General features: G+C 39.0%; 1 protein-coding gene across 2 annotated transcripts; it reads right to left on the bottom strand.

The window, feature by feature from the left end:
- Positions 1–3,872: 3,872 nt before the first annotated feature.
- On the bottom strand, positions 3,873–20,321 carry LOC134284956 (uncharacterized). 2 transcript variants are annotated; one of them, XM_062844597.1, is made up of 3 exons: positions 11,940–20,321; positions 5,788–11,866; positions 3,873–5,722 (listed from the first exon to the last, which is right to left on the bottom strand). In XM_062844597.1, the coding sequence occupies exons 2-3, from the start codon at positions 6,361–6,363 to the stop codon at positions 5,360–5,362; spliced, it is 939 nt and encodes a 312-aa protein (XP_062700581.1). In that variant the 5' UTR covers positions 6,364–11,866; positions 11,940–20,321; the 3' UTR covers positions 3,873–5,359. The 2 variants fall into 2 exon arrangements, with proteins under 2 accessions (XP_062700581.1, XP_062700580.1); XM_062844596.1 differs by having other exon boundaries at positions 5,788–20,321.
- Positions 20,322–20,492: the final 171 nt, after the last annotated feature.

Below are 20,492 nucleotides of genomic sequence, written 5' to 3'. Positions count from 1 at the left end.
TTGACAATTCTCAGATCACTTGACAGATGAAACATGTGCAAAAAGACGACGGCAGCAAGGTCGGTAAAGTAGAACCTATTTTTGTCTTTATCTTGCTTGTGTGCGATCTGTCAAGTGACCTGAGAATTGTCAAACATGTTAGAGGTTAGGTTTAGTAGTGTAATAAAGAATACCTATACCCTAGGATAGGATGTGACAACAGAAATTCGTGTGCGTTGATAGTTTTTCGTTCGATTTCGTCGACGACGGAAATCCAGTGCTACCACTTTTCTTTGTTCCAAATCTTTCAATCGATTTAAATTTGACGATTGAAATTTAGATGCATATTTCGCACCGTAAATTATCAATTGCATCTGGTGTAGCCCTCGATGCGTGGAAAATTCAGGCAAGGAATCGCTCAAGAAATGAGAAAGCGTCACTTTATTCCGAATCTTAGTACGGAACTGAAACGAAACGTCAAATCAAATGGGGCTTACTGTGTTAAATTTCTTGACCATTCCGGTCACGAAATGCACTGAACGAAAATTTCTTGAGCGATTCCGTTTGAACTGCATACCTCGCATAAAACAAATAATTCTCGAATGATTCCTGGCCCGATTTTGTACTAAATCAGGTAAGCACAGACTGCATACTTCAATGCGTTACCATGAGAACCCGAAAAACATCCGATCGGCTTTCGATGTAAAGCCAATCAATACGAACACGACACTCTATGCGATACCGGAGGGGCGTGAGAAAGCAATTAGCCTTGATCCGTCTTCGTTTTCGTTCGGAACGGTTGGAACCTCGTTCCCGTTCCGTCTCTGGGACGCGGACGAACCAGATCAAGACGTCACTTTGTCACTGCTTGCGTTGCTGCTTCAATTGAGATTGACGATCGATGTTTATAATCTGTCAAACGCGCGCGCCCCGAGGTTAATGGCTTTCGCTCTGTTAATCAGCTTAAATAAATATCGGAATCGAATATGTAGTGAAAACTCTGACTTCTCAAATTGAGTGAAAAAATAAATCTAGCTGCTCTGTCGCTGCTCCCGTTGACACTTTAATCCCCGATACAAAACGATCAGAGTGCACACACAGTTTGCTTCATTTTTCATTCGTTTTAAAATATTGAAGAAAAAAAAACTTGTTTCGGTACTTTTCCATTCATCCGTCAGTCAATCCAAGTAACCAACCTGATCAAATAATATAACTGTCAATTTTCCGAGCGTGTTGAGAACGGGGGGCGTCCCAACGGTTGCCACCGCGGTCGCGTCATCGGACGCGTTAAAATCTCATAAAACCCCTATAAAACGTTTAAAATTCACTGAAATAAAGAGGGGCAGCACCGCGAAAAATCGCAGCCGGAGAAATTAATTAAGAGCGTCGAACAGCCACAAAAATGCCGCCGCGAAGATAACATTGTTTTTCGGGAAAAATTAATTGGACCACGAGGGGCGCTGCAGCAGCGCTTCTCTGCCTGCCTGCGGGAACGAAACGGTTCAAAATTTAGCGATTTAGCTATCTGTTTTATGGCTTTTCGGTCCCCGCGCTCCGCGCTCGACTGCGCCCACTATCGGCGCGCTGCAATGTGCGTGCGGAAACCCATAAATATTGTATAAATAAAAGCCCCTCGGCTTGTAAGCGAACGAGGGGTCCACCGGGGCGAGGGCGGGCGAAAATCAGAATTAGTTATCTTTAACTTTGTGTTTCATATTTTTTTCTCGCTGTTACCACTATTATCGTTATGATTACCGTGCGCGCGGGCAGCGCCAGCGGAGGGATCCACAACCACAGCGCTACTAAAAACGCATTAAAAGTTTAATTACAAATAAAAAGTGTAAAAGCGTTTGGCTGCCGCGCAGCGCTACGCGCTGGATGCGGAAATGTGTTAAAAGAAAATTGACTAATTATACTACCCTTTCTGGGTGTAATAAAAGGTAGTAGGATCGTTAGGTTCGCTTGAGTCGCCTCGCGCGGACCAGATCGGGATTTGACAACAAAAGACCTTCTGGCGGTCGGTGGGGGGTTCTCACATTAGGCCCCAAAACAAAGGAAAGGTGTCACTAATCTTCTAAAATCTAGGCGTTAATGGCCGTCGTCACCGTGCTGGGCTAGGGTTGCCAGAGCGAAGCCAGAGCGCACACTGGCTACCCGTCGCTGTCACTTTTTTACGACTGTGATGCCGCGTAGTAGGCGTTGATTGGAGCAGGTGGAGGCGCGGAGTGGTGGCAAGGGGTGGGACACAACAAGTAGTGATGCTTGATAATTGCTCGGGCAGATTATATTGCTTTGCGGGGTTTTGTCCGAGAGCGAAAACAACTCCAGTTGATGAAGACGCGCACGGCACGGCAGTGTTAGAGGCGGTGGGTAATTGAGCTTTTAACTAGCCGTTTTTTCTTCTTCTTGTTTTCTATAAAGTGGAATTGGATTGAGATTCGGAATAGGGGGGACCGCTGAAAAAGCGATTATTTTGACAGGCACTTAGGTGCCCGCCAACGATAAGAAAATTGCACGGAAAATGGCGTTTTTTGGTGAAACTGATTGTGTTTTTTGGAGGTGCTCTTCGGCTTGTTTTGGTCTAAATTATAAATTGATCGAACATAATTCCTAGATAAGGCACGGAAAAACCTTATCGTTGGCAGCTTGTCAATTTAAACTTACAATTATATTTAAAAAAAACATCGAAATAACATTGAACAGTGCAAAATTGCTATTTTCAGCTTTTCTAGTGTGGAATTTACAAGAGATGATTTTTTTTGATATGGTTGTCTCCGTTGTCCCACCCTTTGCACGTAGGCATGGGGCACTGCACGAATTTATGCTGGCCTGCTTACTCTCACAGAAAATTTGACGTTTGAGTGGTGCCGACACCTCTCAAACGTCAAATTTCGTGTGAGAGTAAGCAGGCCAGAATAAATTCGTACAGTAACCCATAGGCTAGGATAGAATGCGTCACGTAATCAGCCGATTTGAGACCATTTTGCTGTCAAACGGAGACCAGTCGCTGATTGGTCGAAATTAATACCCGTTTGCTGCGATCAGATCGCTTTGTTATTGGTTTGGCCGTGTTGCTAGTTTGTAAGTTTAGCATGTGGTACCTATATTCGGAATCATTATATTTTTCTATTCAAGTTTTATCGACTTAAAAATATCAGAAATATCAGCATTCAAATGTAAAACATCCTAAAGTGGCTCCTATATCTGAAAATTGATAAATATCAATGATTTGGTGTAAATCAATTTATTTTCGATATATTTCAATATAAATGAGAGAACTTTTCGTTAGAAATCAATTTTGCTTGCAAGTTATGCTACACCACAGAGAACAGACATCCAAGTCCAGTTCCGAAACTGTGTAAGGAATTTAACGGCCATTTGAAATCGACAACACAAGTGGCAATAGCGTGGCGCTGCAATCGGTTAATTTCCCATACTAATTTAATTCACCACTTGAAATGTTTCAATTCACCACTGACTGTGGCAATATGGTGTTTGGTGGCGTTAGTGCTGTCATCGTGTATTGGTTTGCAACCTTACTCAAGTAAAGATTCAAATCCTTACACAACTTTCCAAATGAAATTTGTTCTAGCCTGGATGTCTGTTCTCTGTGGTGCTAGAGTGTTGAATCTTGTTAGTGAAAGTTTTGAGTAGTAGTACCTGCGATTTGATCCAGTATCCAGTAGCATGGAGTTTACGAAAATAGATTTCCAAAGGCTCGGCTACGACTACTACGAAACGTGGAAGTTGCGTGCATACGGCAAGTTTTGACACGTGAAGGCCTATGGCAGTACGTGAAGGACGACTTGCCTGGCATGAACCATGGTCATCGGAATGAAAAACCAGGAATTAACTGGCATTGCAGACCATCGGTTTTCTAAATTGCGTTGCGGTTGATTCAGGACGCGGTAACTGCTGAGGATGCTTGGATTAGGCTGCGGACCTATTACATCAAGAACTCATCGCACAGTGGCTTATTTCAAACAAAAAAACGGACGCATTTCAGCAACGCGTTTTCAGTTTATGGAAAATAGGGTATCTTATGTAAAAAAATCCGGGGAATCCGATGGTGCCAACCCCTTTCCGGAAAAATGACAAGAAGTGTCCCATTTTGCCCCTTTTCTCCTATAAATTAGACATATTTTGATATATTAGGCCATAAAGAAGCATTCTCAAGATAAAATCATGCAATAAGTATGCAACTTGACGTAAAAAAGTCCAAGGAATCGAATACCGGTATCCCCTTTATTGTCAAGCATCGATAAGTGGCCCAATTCACCTCTATTCCCCTATAAGTTGATCTTTTTCAAAATATCGATTTAAAACAAAGCACAACTTTGATAAAGACATTCCAAAATGATGGTACCTTATGTAAAATAGTCTGGGAAATCGAATACCGGTGTCCTCTTAATTTTCAAATATCGATAAGTGGCTTAATTCACCCCTATTCCCCTATAAGTTGAATTACTTGAAAAAAAGATCTATTACAATTCACAAGTTCGATAAAGACAATATATAATTATGGTATCTTACGTAAATAAGTCCAAGGAATCGAATGCTGGTATCCCCTCTATTGTCAAACATCAATAAGATGTCCAATTTACCCCTATTCCCCTATAAGTTGATCTTTTTCAAAATATCGTTTAAAAAAACGATAATGCAATACAAAATGATGATACCTTACGTAAAAAATACCAATGAATCGAATGCTAGTTTCCCCTTTACTGTCCATCATCGAGAAGTGGCCCAATTTACCCAGATTCCCCTAAAAGTTGATCTTTTTCTAAAATATCGATTCAAAACAATGCACAACTCTGATAAAAACATTCCAGAATGATGGTACCTTATATAAAAAAGTCCAAGGAATCGAATGCTGGTATCCCCATTATTGTCGACCATCGAGAAGTGGCCCAATTCACCCCTATTCTCCTATAAGTTGGTCTTTTTCAAAATATCGTTTTAAAAAAGGTACAACTTCGAATCATACAATAAAAAATGATGGTACCTTACGTAAAAAAGATCAAGGAATCGAATGCCGGTATCCCCTTTATTTTCCATCATCAAGAAGTGGCCTAATTTACCCCTATTCCCCTATAAGTTGATCTTTTTTAAAATATCTAATTAAAACAAGGCACAACTTTTATAAAGACATTCCAAAATGATCGTACCTCATGTAAAAAAGTCCAAGGAATCGAATGCCGGTATCCCTTTTATTGTCAAACATCGATAAGAGGCCCAATCCACCTCTTTTTTTCACCCCAATTCCCCAAATCGTATCAAGTGGTGTCCGTCAAAGATTTTTTTGCATAATAAAATGAGAAGAATTTTAATCTTTATTTTGCACCTGTGCAAAAATGTAATAAATTTCATTTATTTTTTATTATTCGGTAAAGTTCTCATCGCTGTCCTCTTCACTTTCATTAGATTCATCATCGTACATCGTCTCCTCACAATCACTCTGTACATTAATTTCTTCTTCATTGTCCTCATTTTTATCATTTTGCTCGGAATAGTAAAATGCCATCTGCCGCTCAAACAGCTCATCTTTCACAGCTTTACGTTTGCGTTCTTCTCGCACATCTTGATCAGCATGTTTGGGGTCTGACCAAGTTAATGAGAGACGCATCATATCTTCCAAGTTAGTTTCTGGTGACGTTTTCCGAGAAAGATGCGTTCGACCATATTTTGACCGTTTATGGCACCTCTCACCTGCTTGCTCATCCGCAAAGCTTAGAGGATATGGCTGGAAGAATAAAATATAAAATTAGTATTTTTTACTACTATAAAAAAATTCTGCATAATAATTACCAATCTTTCGATAAACTCTGGAAGGTGAGAGTATTTGTGCATTGATGGCGGTATTTTTTTGTTGAGGAATGGGAACTGTTTCCAGATCTGCTGCTCTAGCTGCGTATACAATTGTCCAACTTTTTCGGCGTCAAGATATTTAGATGACAATGCCAAAGAACTTATCATCCTGAGGTTTTCAACCAGTTTTTGATCGATTCCCAAAATGGCGGAGAAGTTCTTTGGATCAGCGAGAAGGGTTCGAGCCGTGTTCCCATTATTGGATGAGCCGCTTCCACCGATTTTTGGCCTATTTATCAAAAGATTAAAATGGTCCTCCAGCTGCCTGGTTATCTCCTTCCTTTTCTCCTTGACTTTCGTGTCTTTTTGAGCGGGATGTCCAGGAATGTGCAGCTGACCAGAGACCCGAATTAGCCATTCTACACAATTAAGTCGACAATGATAAAAAGACGGTCCAATCCGATTGTCAGCTCCGTCGACGCAAAGAGGACACTTATGGGTGTCATTATTTTTATTCACCGCATTAGCTACCTTGCCGTCAATCATGGAGTAAAACGCCGAAACCGTGACATTCATCTTCGATCCTGCCTGCAAAAATATAAATGCAATGAAAAACAAAAAAAAAAAGTTTTCATTATATAAGATATAATACCCCGTTTTCCATGACTATTGGCTTTTCCGCGATACAATCAACCTCTGCATAAAATCCGTCAAACAAATCCCGTGTTACGAAATCAGTTTCTTTTTGCCAGCTCATAGACATGGCCCGGCAAAATTTGTCTGATTGTGGGTTGGGGTTGGTCCATAGTTTTTTTCCAGATTTAGTCTCCAAAGCTAGTGGGAGCACGCATTCGGTGAGCAGCGAATTGTCCTTCGTTAAGATTCCTTTTTGACTATACAGGCTGAATCCAGTCGCAGAATCTACGCCAGCTGACAGGAACAATACGCAGTCCAGATCACCGTTAGTCATGGTTGCAGCCTCCTGAACTTTCTCAATGCTTAACAATCTCTCAATTATATTCACGACCATTTCTTTTAGAGCGACCCTAGAGATTAAAACTCCGTTCTCCCAAACCGGAGGATCATATGCCGGAATGATGGAATCTCTGTACTGCATCGCCTCTTCCCATGGAACTAGGCAGTTCCCACCATAAATTGACTTCGTGTATTTCCTGACGCTCTCATACTTCCTACGTGTCAAGCCCAGTCGAGTTTTAAAGCGCAGCGACTTCTCCGCTACTGGCTTAACAAACTCTTTTTGCTTGTCCTTCTTCAAAACTATGAGCGCCCATTCCTCTCCATGCATCCTCAGCTTCCGGAGCACCTTTGCCATGCCAGGAGACGCGCTATGCATACACAGTTTCTCTGCTGCCCGCAACAACTTTTCCAAAGGCTCCGTATTGGCTAATGCTTTGCTTTGCTTGTTTTTCAAGCTCTCGGAAAGATCCTCGAAGCATTTGTTTTTCGGACCACGTTTGCTCTTCGAAATTTCTGCGACCTAGTTTAAAAGTAAGAAAGTGCAAAGCAACATGTAACATAACACCTTTATAAAGATAGGTACATTATATAATTGCTGTCTCGGCAAACTTAGTGTTCCCAAACTGTTGTGGTTTGACAACTGTTGAGATCATCGCATCACCGCACTCCAGATTGATTTCATTTAGATCGTGCTGAATTTCTTCCCGGCTCATAAAAAATCAGTATTTTCACAATGTTCACACGTTTCTAGACGATTTTCGTAACTTTTTCAATTTATTAACACAGCCGCCATGAATACGATTCGATCCATGCAAGATCATACTGATCTGTTCATTCGTTCCTGATTTTTGTTACTCATTTATATGCAGGGTGTTAGGTTCCTGAGTGCAAACTTTTTAAAGGGTTTTTGTAAATTGTCTTTCAAAAATGCGTAATAATTTAATATTCTTTCTTAGGCAAAGTTGTGGCCCCTGTTTCACTCTACAATTCGTTCTTTGACATCAAACTTCTATCTCTTATCGTTTTCTTGCAAGGTCTGGTCCAACTATGCGAAAGGGTTTCCTAATTGAGCCCAAATTTGTACCTTTTATGTACAAAAAAATGATCGATAATCAGTTGAATTTTAAGAATTGGGCTGTTTAGTTAATAAAATATTGCTATTTTCTATAGCTGAATCAACAGAGCTTTTTGTTTCGTATGATGGTAGTTTTGATAAACAGTAAATTTCCGTGGATAGAATTTCAGTTCTAGCGATAAAATAACAGTTCGCCAAGAACAAAAAAAAAAAAATCCCCATACAAACTTTAAATGCATATAGAATTTAATTCAATTCGCTTTATAGAAAATAGTACCAGCGCACCAAAAATTATGAAATTATGGATTTCGACTAGTTATTGGACGTAGATTCCGATAATGAAATAATCTGCATACCCCTTATTATTATGCACCCGTTAAATAGTTATAGCTTTTTTAACTTTGTTTGAAAAAAAATGCTTATCCAATATATTTTGTATATCTTACTGTGAACGTTTCAGCCAGCCAGTCCTGATGTTTCTCATAAAATTTTTGTTTCCCATGCGACAATTTCCAGCGGTTCCGGAAGTTTCTAATCCACTTTGTAACAGCAGGCAACAGCACTTTCTGATTCGCCACACCATCTGTGATAAGCTGCTTTATTAAACACTCGCGATCTTGCTTTACACGCAGATAAATCTCCACAACTTCTTCGTTCTTCATTTTGAAGGTTTACGTAAATAAGCGAGTAAATAAAAGCTTGTTGTTTAGACGCAACGCGCAACGCTATGTGATGCAACTCATACGATTTGACAGTTCATTGATAATTGTGGAGTTTGTGTGCGTGTTGCGTGTGTTTTCTTGCGTGTCGTGTCACACCTCGTACACTCTGGCATTATCCTTATGGTCAGTCCGTGTGTGTGTATGTGTGTGTGAGAGAGAGAGATAATTAATGAATATTCTCATGGGTGGCCGTAAAAGTACGCAACGCGACACGCAAGGGGCCGCTCTATACAAATTTTATTTTATTTTTGTATGGACACATGTCTACGAGGGGGAGAAAAGAGTATGAGATTACCAAATTTAGGTCTACGTGGTTTATAAACGATCCCTAAGGGAGCGTCCTTAAATAACGTAGCTTACTTTGGCCGAATTTTTTCTCTCCTTCCTCCGCGTAGCATATTTTCCCATACCTAATACATGGCTCGTCACACAACCCCAGACTCCCCCCTCCCCCCTAAAATGTAACATCATTTATGGACGCTCTATAAATGGAATACTCCCTCGATTCCTTGGACCTTTTTTTCCATAGGGTACCATCATTTTGGAATGCCTATATCAAAGTTGTGCATTGTTTTGAATCGATGTTTTGGAAAAAGATCAACTTATAGGGGAATAGGGGTAAATTAGGCCACTTCTTGATGATGGAAAATAAAGGGGATACCGGCATTCGATTCCTTGATCTTTGTTACGTAAGGTACCATCATTTTTTATTGTATTAATCGAAGTTGTACCTTTTTTAAAACGATATTTTGAAAAAGATCAACTTATAGGAGAATAGGGGTGAATTGGGCCACTTCTCGATGGTCGACAATAATGGGGATACCAGCATTCGATTCCTTGGACTTTTTTATATAAGGTACCATCATTCTGGAATGTTTTTATCAGAGTTGTGCATTGTTTTGAATCGATATTTTAGAAAAAGATCAACTTTTAGGGGAATCTGGGTAAATTGGGCCACTTCTCGATGATGGACAGTAAAGGGGATACTAGCATTCGATTCATTGGTATTTTTTACGTAAGGTATCATCATTTTGTATTGCATTATCGTTTTTTTAAACGATATTTTGAAAAAGATCAACTTATAGGGGAATAGGGGTAAATTGGACATCTTATTGATGTTTGACAATAGAGGGGCTACCAGCATTCGATTCCTTGGACTTATTTACGTAAGATACCATAATTATATATTGTCTTTATCGAACTTGTGAATTGTAATAGATCTTTTTTTCAAGTAATTCAACTTATAGGGGAATAGGGGTGAATTAAGCCACTTATCGATATTTGAAAATTAAGAGGACACCGGTATTCGATTTCCCAGACTATTTTACATAAGGTACCATCATTTTGGAATGTCTTTATCAAAGTTGTGCTTTGTTTTAAATCGATATTTTGAAAAAGATCAACTTATAGGGGAATAGGGGTGAATTGGGCCACTTATCGATGCTTGACAATAAAGGGGATACCGGTATTCGATTCCTTGGACTTTTTTACGTCAAGTTGCATACTTATTGCATGATTTTATCTTGAGAATGCTTCTTTATGGCCTAATATATCAAAATATGTCTAATTTATAGGAGAAAAGGGGCAAAATGGGACACTTCTTGTCATTTTTCCGGAAAGGGGTTGGCACCATCGGATTCCCCGGATTTTTTTACATAAGATACCCTATTTTCCATAAACTGAAAACGCGTTGCTGAAATGCGTCCGTTTTTTTGTTTGAAATAAGCCACTGTGCATCGGTTGCTGCAAAGTTGCTCTGATCCAGAGAATATCGAAAACAGAACTTTCCGAGGTAGGTGATTTGCGTCATCTAATGGATTTAGAACAGCTCTTTGAGAAGATAGAGAACGTGGAATGTCACATGGATGAGGATATGAAGGCGGCTTTTATACTTGCCAGCACGGCATAAAGATCACAAGGCAGGCTAGTAACCTATGTAAACATCCATTTTGGATGTAAACATGTGACGTCGTTTTTAGTTTTTATTGTTTTACGTTGATCAATGTGGTGTGGAGTACTAGATCATTGTGTTAACGCCTATGAACGATTTGAATTACGTCATCAAAAAACTGTCAGAATTGCGGAAGGTATCACCTTCTGAATATTGTACACCGTGCTTGCAAGTCTGTCAGCATCATACGAAAACACGGTTGCTGCTATTACAAGGTAAAAAGGAAGTTTTTACGATGCATTTTGTCGAGATGAAGTTACTGGAAAACTATGACCAGCGTACTCAAAGAGGCAAATTCGAAGATTCCAAAGCAATGGTGGTGAAAGCAGTTCGAAAAATCGAGAACAAGCGAGTGAGTGATCCTGGCCTTAGAGAGAGGAGACAGCTGGCTTCGATTGCGTGCTACTTATTGCGAATCTTTTCTGAAATCCGCATACCGGCCAACAATTGGTGCGCCGACAGCCCATGCGCCGGGCTGTGCGCCATACAAAATGTAAATAAACAAGTGTCAAAATGGTTCGCGCCAAGAGCTCTACCCGCATAATCATGAACAGTAAATGCATTGTTTCCCATACTGTATGTGACCATTAGCAATTGTCAATTAACCATTTCTCAGACTGCCGGAGATAACAGTAAGCTAACCATTCCATGTACAGATTTGCCTATTTGACAAACAGTAATCCGCCAATTTACAGTATGTGGAATAGGCGGTTAAGATAGGTTACCATAAAAAATCGCCCATTTTCCCGAACAAATTTTTCGCAAAACAGTAAAGCATACGGTCAATTTATAATCCACTTTTTCAGACAATTCACTGCATAGCAAATGGTTGAAGAGCAGTTAAACAATAAACCATAAAAAAGAATGAGCACTGTGTGTGGTATTGTTGATTTATTGTCGTCTCTGGTATTTGAAATGTATGGTATATGGTTAAATTGTATTGAAACAGTTAAAATAAAAAGCTAATTATTTCCAATGATTTTTTTTATTCAATCAAATTTTTCATATTTATTATCGATCTCATCCTCAAGACCTCGTCCAAAACGCATTACTTTTGTTGAATGTCCTCAACGCATAAATCCAAGCGGTTGATCCTGTGTGCATGAAATCCTCCTCGGGCACCTCGGGTGATTCCGATCGGATGGCCAATGATGATGTTCATGGTGATATCTGCTGGAGCTGGAGCTATTCGACTTGCGAGGCATCCATACCTGGACCCAGTAGCATCTATGGCGATTAAAGCCCACTGGGGATCTTCCTCCGATGGAAGCCGATTTCCCATACAATTTAAACATACAGCAGGATGACTGTTTTTCATCTCTCTTTTGCGGAGCCCCGCGAAGTTCGCGAACTCTGTAAAATAATTGATTCGATGAGTTAAACATACCAACAAAAAAATAAAATAAAATAATCACGCAAAACCTACCTCTGTTTAATGCAGATCGCTTTGCAGGCGCTTCAAACCGTTAACCGCAGCAAACTCCAGATTGTTTTTCACTCAGCAGGCAAGCGACCTCACGAAAGATTTTTTATTTTTTTGTCAACAAATCTGAAAACTGCAAAGTCCGGACGTTACAAATACCAATGTATGCAACTATTTGGCAAACTGTCGAATTTATGTGGCATACAGTGAAATACACATGTGTAGGTATGTTGCGAAAAATATAATCACAAACCGTTTGAGAAAAGGTTATTCTATATTGCCACCATGCCTCCCGAGTTTTCATCCTTATATTATTTGACTATTTCTGCACAATATGATATGTTGTTACAGATTGGAATGTATTACATAAACCGTGCTTTATGATCGAACACTTTGAGTTTCATAGTTTCAACAGAAAAACAACAGTTCGTGGTACAGTAATAGTAACAGATAAAGGAGACATACTGTGTGGACTGTAATACAAATTGTATTTCTCTATGCGGGTATCTCTCTTAGGGTTCGGTTCCATTTTTTGTCTAAAACATTGAACGTCTTTATGTCTGGAAATAATGTACAACAAAGATATTATTGACGGTAACAACGCTTTTACTTCATTAAACCACTGATTAATAGTGATTTAGCTAGTGAAAAACTTGGCGCATATAGGTCGAAGAGAAACTTGTCGAAATGCTAAAAATTCTCGAGAAGCTCAATAATGTAAAGGAGGACTTGTCACAAACTATCACAGCAAACCGAACAGAAAATCACACATTGATGGTTCGGAGTGGTCAAATATCCAAAAGACCTTATTAAAATTTCGCTCCGTTTGTTGTGATTAAAAAATATAAACTAATGATGGTGTTTACGCATATTTCATTCATTATTAACGGATTAGCAAGAATCTACTGTCGTCAAAGTGCATTCTGTATTGTAGTCATGGATTGCGATGTTTTTACTCACACTTTGTATTATATACTGCATTATTACTGTACAAAGAACTCAGAAACCATTATGCTCTAAATTGAATAGCCTTCTTCTTATACAACAAGCCTTAAATCATATATAAGATGTCCAGTAACTAGTTTGGGATCAGAATCAATTCATTAGCAACAGTATCAAAGGTCTAGGGTTACATACCAACCGTCCGTGCATCATTATTCCGTGAACTGTTACAGATTGTAAAATACCATGAAGTGAAATTAAGCCAATAAATCAGTTAGTTATTAGTTGAAGTTTAGTGTTTGAAGATTAAGTTACATCTCGCATAATTGTGGCACTGAGAAACCCCATCGCCCTTATGTGCGCATACAGATGGTCAGTTTCCTTTACTAGCGCAACGTTTCCATTAGTTTGCCATGCTCTGTCGCAGCGAACTCAATATACAAATTATTTTTGACCAATAACATATTTTTAAACCATTGTGCGGCGCACAAAGTTGTAGAAGAAAAGTAAGAAGAAGAAATGTACACATTGTGATTGTCAGTGAGCTGTCTCATCTCTCTCAGACGTGCTCTCAAATCTTGGCAAATGGACCTATTCATTTAACGTCTAAAATCAGCTGATTTTGGGGGCCTCTGATCTCCTATGAAAATGACAGATCAGCGTTTGCGCCTTTGTTCAGCAGTTGTAAACAGTGGCATACATGGATCTGTCAACTGAAAAGTTCTACGGAGATGTGCTACATTCTACTGCTGTAGGAGGAATAATTTTACCCGCCAGAAGCTGAACACAACTGCAGCTGAATATTGGCCTGAAGTATCACTTGTTCAACTTCTTTGATCAGCAAAACATGGATGCTTGAATATCAAGTTGATTTTTGTATTCTTCGATTGTGTAACCAGCTTTTAAACATACACAGTAATGTAGCATAAATCATCTGCTATGCAGCCCTTAACCAAACTTTTTTTTGACAGCTGATGGAAACAAGTTTTCGCTGTGCCAAAAGCGCCTTTTCAGCTACAATTCATGCCTAGTTTAGCTTAAGTTTTTGATATATCTGTAAGAAGAATGTGTACACAGTTGTAGGGTTTTTGACCCCATTTCCGGCACTACAGGTAAACAAAATCGTGCATTACCTAAATTCACAACGAAACGACCGTTTTCGTCCACTTCTTCCATCAGATACCTTATTGCGTAAACTTGTTGTTAACAGTGATTGTTGTAAAGATTTTCTGCCGGAAAGTTGATTTTGAACGAGTCCAGCACCAATTCTCGGCACCAGTGCCGAACTTTCAGCAACATCAAATGGGGAATAACTTCGGCACCCATCTTTGTGCTGCCGAAGTGCACTCGTCTGCGTGTAATATTTGTTTTATGCACTTGTGCGGCCTTAGAGTGAAAGTGTAGCTCATTGACTGTGGATCCCGTTGTGGAAATGTTGCGGGAGACGATTACCTACGAATGTGCGTTTGGAAAATATGCGACAAGTGATATTTTGATTTGTTTTGCTGTGAGGTTCCGGTAATTGACGCTGGTGCCCAAGTAGTTCGAAACCTTATGTGGTACAGATGTCTATTTCTTGACTTTGCTTTGGCTGACCAAGCCATTTTTTCATAAGAAATTATTTAAAGATTCCATTCCGGGAGTTAAAGATCGTGAAAGGTAAAAAGTGCATAAACGTGTTCATTTTTTATTTTCGGTTACAATAAATAAATTTGGTTAATTATCGATTAAGCGTATATTAGGCCTTAATTCAGCCTTCAAAGCTCCCTTATTCAGCTGAATGCTGAACAAAATCACCAAACTTAGATTTTTTGGAGCTGAACAAAGGATTGCACCCGCACTGGCCAGCCTTTTTTCAGATGGAGGTTGCTTCGAAAGAGTTGTGAAAACGTTTGTTCAACAACAAATTGTACCTGGGTTAAGCAAAAAAAAAAATCGGACATTCTTCTAGAGAACTTTAGAAACAATTGAGAATTCTATGCAAGAGTTTTGAAAAGTTGAACAGAGAGTCTTTAAAGAATTGGTTTGAGATTTCTTTCAGGAATTCGTCTGAGTATTCTCCTATTAGTTTTTCGAAGGTTTTTTTTTCTGAGAATTCACGGAGAAATGACTACCGGCATTTCTTTACAATCTCTTCCAAGAATTACTTCTGAAGTTAGCATTAGTATTAGCATTGAGCAAGTCACACAAATTCGTAGATGGAAAGACCTACCAGATCGTTGTTATGAGGATTGCCTCGTACCCGTCCCTTACCAAAGCACAGATATTTGGGGCTAATCACTGACTCTAAGACACAATTCACCAACGGTTGAAAGCTGTGCTGGCCACGTCCTTGCGACAGCTGAGGGATGGAAAAGGAGGATCAGTGAGACACATAGAAAGGTATGTAGAGACCTTTACGTGCATTCAAGCCAAGGTGCCATGGGAATGTGGGTGTTATTAGTGGAAGGGTTAAGTCCAAAGTATAGGCACCAAAACGATATATAGGAGCAAACTCATCAAATTATAGGAATCCCAGTACTCTCCAGACGGAATTGCTGACTTCTATTTGCGTCTTCCGGACATCCAGCAGCAATATCACAAAAAATACACGAAAATTACGCGAAAATGAGGAATAATTCCGGCACCCCGATGGAAATAAGAACAAACACTCTAAAGGTGAAACGGGACGCCGTGGTATTTTTCCTATCTTGCCTCAACAATTTGCCTCGCGATTTTGAAGATGGTAATCTCGTGTTCTGTTGCACTGAAGATGCTGAAAACCAATCAGCATATGCACTGCAAGTAAGCATACACAATAGGTTTTTGTTGCTAAATATGAAGTAGAATCTGAGATAATCATCTTAGTAGCAACAGAGCAATGGCGCATATTTCCTCGACCGCACATTGGTCGGGCTCCATACAAAGGGGCGGCCAAAACTCTCAAAAAACGAAATTGATATTTTTAAACTATATTCCACCTTATAACAAAGTTAATGGATTGTAGTTTTATAATTCTTAATTAAAAGCATACCAGCTTTTGTATTTCAATGACATTTTCACCGCCAAAGTGGCCTAAGTCATAAAATTGAAAAATGAACCATTCGAAAAAAGTAAAATAATAATATTTTGAGAATGGAATATATGTTTTATGTTATCCAGCATATGAAAGCTTGTTGTTTGACTGTTTGAATGCACGTGTGGTGCAAAATTAATATGCCACAAAACTTTTCAAATTTTCATATATTGTACCTAACAATTTTTGGTAATTTTTAAGTAAGAAAACGGTTCGTGTCGTCACGTGTCGCCGCAATTTCGAATAGTACATCTTAAACATCATGCTTAGAGCCGCATAAAAACGTTTAAATATTTTGCAGAAATTTGCAGTTTTTCAAATTAGAGCTATTTAAAAAAGTCATGTTTTTTCATATATTTTACGTCATTTTTCCATTTGTGACTGGAATAAAATTTATCTTCCCACATTTTTCACACGTTTTGAACAAACTTGATTGGATTTGCTCGAAAGTTGATCATTTAATTAAATTCAAAATGATTTTCTAACAAAAAACGCAAAAAATGTGGGGTTTACTGATTTCTTTCGTTTTTGAAAATATTGAGGTAACGTAATTTTTGAATACCCCTTTTTAAACACTAAAAATACGATATAACATATCTAGACAACCTATAACTTTGAATAAATACATAAAAAGAGTTTTGGCCGAACTTTATCTTTTTCCGACCATTGTGGACCGTCTCGCTCGCCCATAACAATCGCGAATTATCTTACTCAACACTATTTGTGACCCGATAATCAATTTGCAAACACTTTTCGAGGTAAAATTTGCGGAAGACCGTTCCCAAAATTAGACCGGCCATATTCAGTTTCGAAAACGCAGCCGCTCGCGTGCACAGTCTGCTACGATCTCGACTGAAACCTTGTTCTCAAGAACTACTTTTGAAGATTCACAAAAAAAACTCTTCGCAACGTTCAAATATTTGTACCAAAATGTCTGCTCAGATTTTTTGAACGGGGTTTTTCAAGAATTTCTTCACAACTTTTTCAGGGATTTCTTCAAAATCTACATGGGAAATTATTTCCCAATTCGTTCGTAAAACGTCCCAAAAACATCTCCATATGTTTTATGCAAATATTACTTTGAGGATTGTTTCAGAATCCCTGTTGAAGGCTTCCCCGGAAATTCTAATGAGAAAATTTTCAGTAAAGTTTTCTAAGGAAAAGCCCAAAAGATGTCTACAGCAATTCAACCCAAGTGTTCTTTTAAGAGTTCCAATCTGGAGAAGGAGAAATGCCCCAAGAAATATTACCAAAGATTCATTCCAAAGTTACGTTGGAAACTGCTGTAAAGAACTTCAGAATTTGTAAGCAAATTTTCCTTCAAGAGTTCCTCTAGGGATACTTCCAGTTTTTTCTTCCCATAAACATTTTTTTTGCAACATTCCACCGACAGCTTCAACACAGACTCCTTCCGAAAGTTCACCGAAAATTTGCTCATGGTTTCCGAGAGTTCCTCCAATGATTTAATCAGAAATGTCTTCGGCGATTTCCTACAAGTTTCTAAAAAAATCCTCCATGGGTTATTACGAAAAAATCTCCAGAATAGTGATCGGCCTTCAGAGTTTTTTTCTTGCATTCCTCTATCAATTTTCCTTTTAGGAGCTAATCCGAGAATTGCTCTAAAAGTACCCTCGAAGACAAAATTTTTATAAATTTCTCCGAGGATTTATACTGCAATTTCTATAAAACGTCATGCAAAAAAATACTGCGAAGCTTTTTTCAAGGATTTTCTAAAATTCTTTCGGGATTTTCTTCTAACATTCCTCTGAAAGTTCTTCAAAACTTTATGAGAATTCCACCAGGAGTTCATACAAAAAAACTCCATAAATATATCAGGGAATTTCTTAAAACATTGTTTTGAAAAGTTTTTCCGATATGTTTACGATAATTCGTAGAAAAAATGCTTCTCCTAAAATTTATTCGAAGGTTTTTCCATAAACTCCTTCAACATTTCCTCTGAGGATACCCCTGCAAATTTCTGTGAGGTGTTCTGCCAGAAATTTCTTTTCGAATTCTTCCAATAAAATTCTTTGAGGAATCCCGCCATAGCTTCTTTAGGTATGTTTTTCAGATATTGCCTAAAATTTCTCCGAGGCTCAAATAGAAATTCCTTCAAGAAATCAACCAGAGTATCAAGCAATTTACGAGCGCTAACTGCCGTCAATCATGCTCACTTTCTAGTAGGGATAGCAAGATATGACGTGTGGCTTGTGTCGTTTGACAGCTGATCGATGAGCTTTATTTTCGACCTTTTCGAACAGCTGCCAACCGACACAAGCCAAACGTCAAATCGGCTTATCCTTACCAGAAAGTGAGCATAGTTGTGGCGGCCATTAGCGCTCAATCACAACAATCACAGGCGCTACAAAATGTGCATTCCACCATTCTTCAGAAAATTCTTCGGAATTTTTACCAGGAGTTTCCAAACAATGTTTTAAATGCTTTGAGCAGTCTTGTAAACATTCGACACTTTTCACTACCTTCATTTCGGTGCCACAGTCGGGTGTCAGCTTGCTTTGTTACATTCATGCGCTATCGTTACCTCTTACACACAACACGAGCGGTAGGACGAAGATCAATAAACATAAATAAATCAAATCAATGTCGTCTGACACGATGACATTTGTCTAATTCTAGCTTTTCGTATGAATTTCAGCCAATTCCGAATATGAATGTTAATATTAGTTTATTCTTGCTTGTTGAAGTGAATACGACACACATATGGCCAACACAGCTCTCATTGTGGAAGAAGACAGGAATAAAAGCCGAACCGTCTCCCGAAGCTGCAATCGTGGTCAAGCGCATTCATTTGACATTTTTGTTTCGTACGGTAGTTTGATTGCTTGTGTTGCGAATGTAGGAGACAAAGGCAGCCGAATATCGACGAAAAGGTGTCAATGACTGTGATCTCTAACAAGACTGGCTTTGAGAACTTCTATCGTAAGTCATTCCCTAAAAAATTATCCATGTATATCCCAGAATTGAAAATATCTGGCGTTCGATTAGTAAAGGTCGTATATTTGCTGTGAATCCTATGCAAATTCGACCTATTCAAATCGAACGCCAGATATATAAATAGCAAGATGTCAAACGTGTAGACTCTGTATAGACTAGTCCACGGTCTTCTTTTTCACCATATCCTAGTAACCATTAGCACTATATTTCGCCACTTTTGGCTCACAGGGCTATTAAGCGGCCAATATAGCGCATGTCAGCTCCTTAATAGCATTATATTCGCCTCCAGGTGAATTATAGTGCCTCGTGGTTACTTGGGTATTGCTTCTTCTCTGCTTCTCCTAATGCGGACACTACAGTAGACATCTGGTTGGTGCAAACAGTTTAACTGCACACACCTAGGCATACATTTCATTTTGAATACAGAGTATAGTAAATTTATGATGAAAATAGCACAGATGAACACATAAAAAATGGACTGTTTACCGTTTGCTCACGTTTTTGACAGTATGGGGGACTGAGTCAGTAAAATCGATTACCGAAACTTCCGAAATTGTTTTCGTCGAAATTTTCGTCAAAATATAACCGATTAGGCAATTCTAGATTGAGTGTGAAATGGTTTATAAGTCTGGTAGGTGCAAAAAATCGCAATGATCTCACCACCAAACGTCAAAGTTGTGCGCCATGTTAGCCCAAATGAACATCCTAAATAAGATTACCTTAATTTAATCGCAAATGATGGATTGTTGACGCCTGTCAGACATTTCCGTTATCGAATTTTGTTCGCTAAGTGAAACGTAAACATGTTGCAGTTATCGAACGTTTACTGTATTTACACAAAATGACACATTTATGTACTACATCCAGCAACCGAAAGTGCACTGGATTTTCACCGGATTTCGCCTTCGAACATCATGTTGTTCGTTGGCGTGTGACGTCATCGTCATTCATTTACTTTTTTGTTCTGTTTTCGACACATTTGGTGGAAGCTAAAGGTAGTACAAAAACAAAAAAAAATAAGAGAGATGTGGACACTATTGCTAAACTCAAACTTCGTTATTTGAACTATTGTGGAGATGCAGAGGTAAGCACAGGTTACTCATTGATGCACTCAAGTAGCACACATGCCCTATAAGAGTTACGGCAGCGCTAGCACTGATTATATAGAAGTCATTGTGATTTACTTCTAGCATTATGTTACAAGTTATCCATAGTAACTTCTATACAACCAACACTTACTACTTTCATGTGACATGTGTGTTATTTAGGTAACTTCTCTTTTCCAAAGAAACTGCAAGGACGTGGCCGGTGTCATAGTGGAATTCTAAAAAAGTGGAGTCACTAATTTACGCCACGTCACTAATGTGAACCGTTCAACTGATCGGTTGTGTAGTGACAACTTCTTCGTATTGTTTTCATGCTTCACCACACAGCTTATCCACACATTTTTGACACTTCAAACGTAAACAATAAACCCCATATTGGCGACTCACCGTTACTGCACACGCTGGAGCTGTCCAGGGGCCCGCTGTCGTCGCTGTCACTTTCACTCTTGACATCGTCGTCCACCATGTGACCACCGTGGTGGAGGTGATGGTGATGAT

This window comes from Aedes albopictus, chromosome 1, assembly GCF_035046485.1.
Source record: "Aedes albopictus strain Foshan chromosome 1, AalbF5, whole genome shotgun sequence".
In the NCBI taxonomy this organism is placed as follows: Eukaryota; Metazoa; Arthropoda; class Insecta; order Diptera; family Culicidae; genus Aedes; species Aedes albopictus.
Note: the sequence above shows the minus strand (reverse complement) of the source record. Positions and strands in the feature narration are given on the sequence as shown.

What these genes read in the sequence shown, in the direction of transcription:
- LOC134284956 (XM_062844596.1), bottom strand. Translation starts at nt 6,363, where the DNA reads ATGAATGTCACGGTTTCGGCGTTTTACTCCATGATTGACGGCAAGGTA. An exon ending in CAGAGTTTATCGAAAGATTG is followed by an intron (nt 5,723 to 5,787) that starts GTAATTATTATG and finishes TTATTCTTCCAG; the next exon opens with CCATATCCTCTAAGCTTTGC.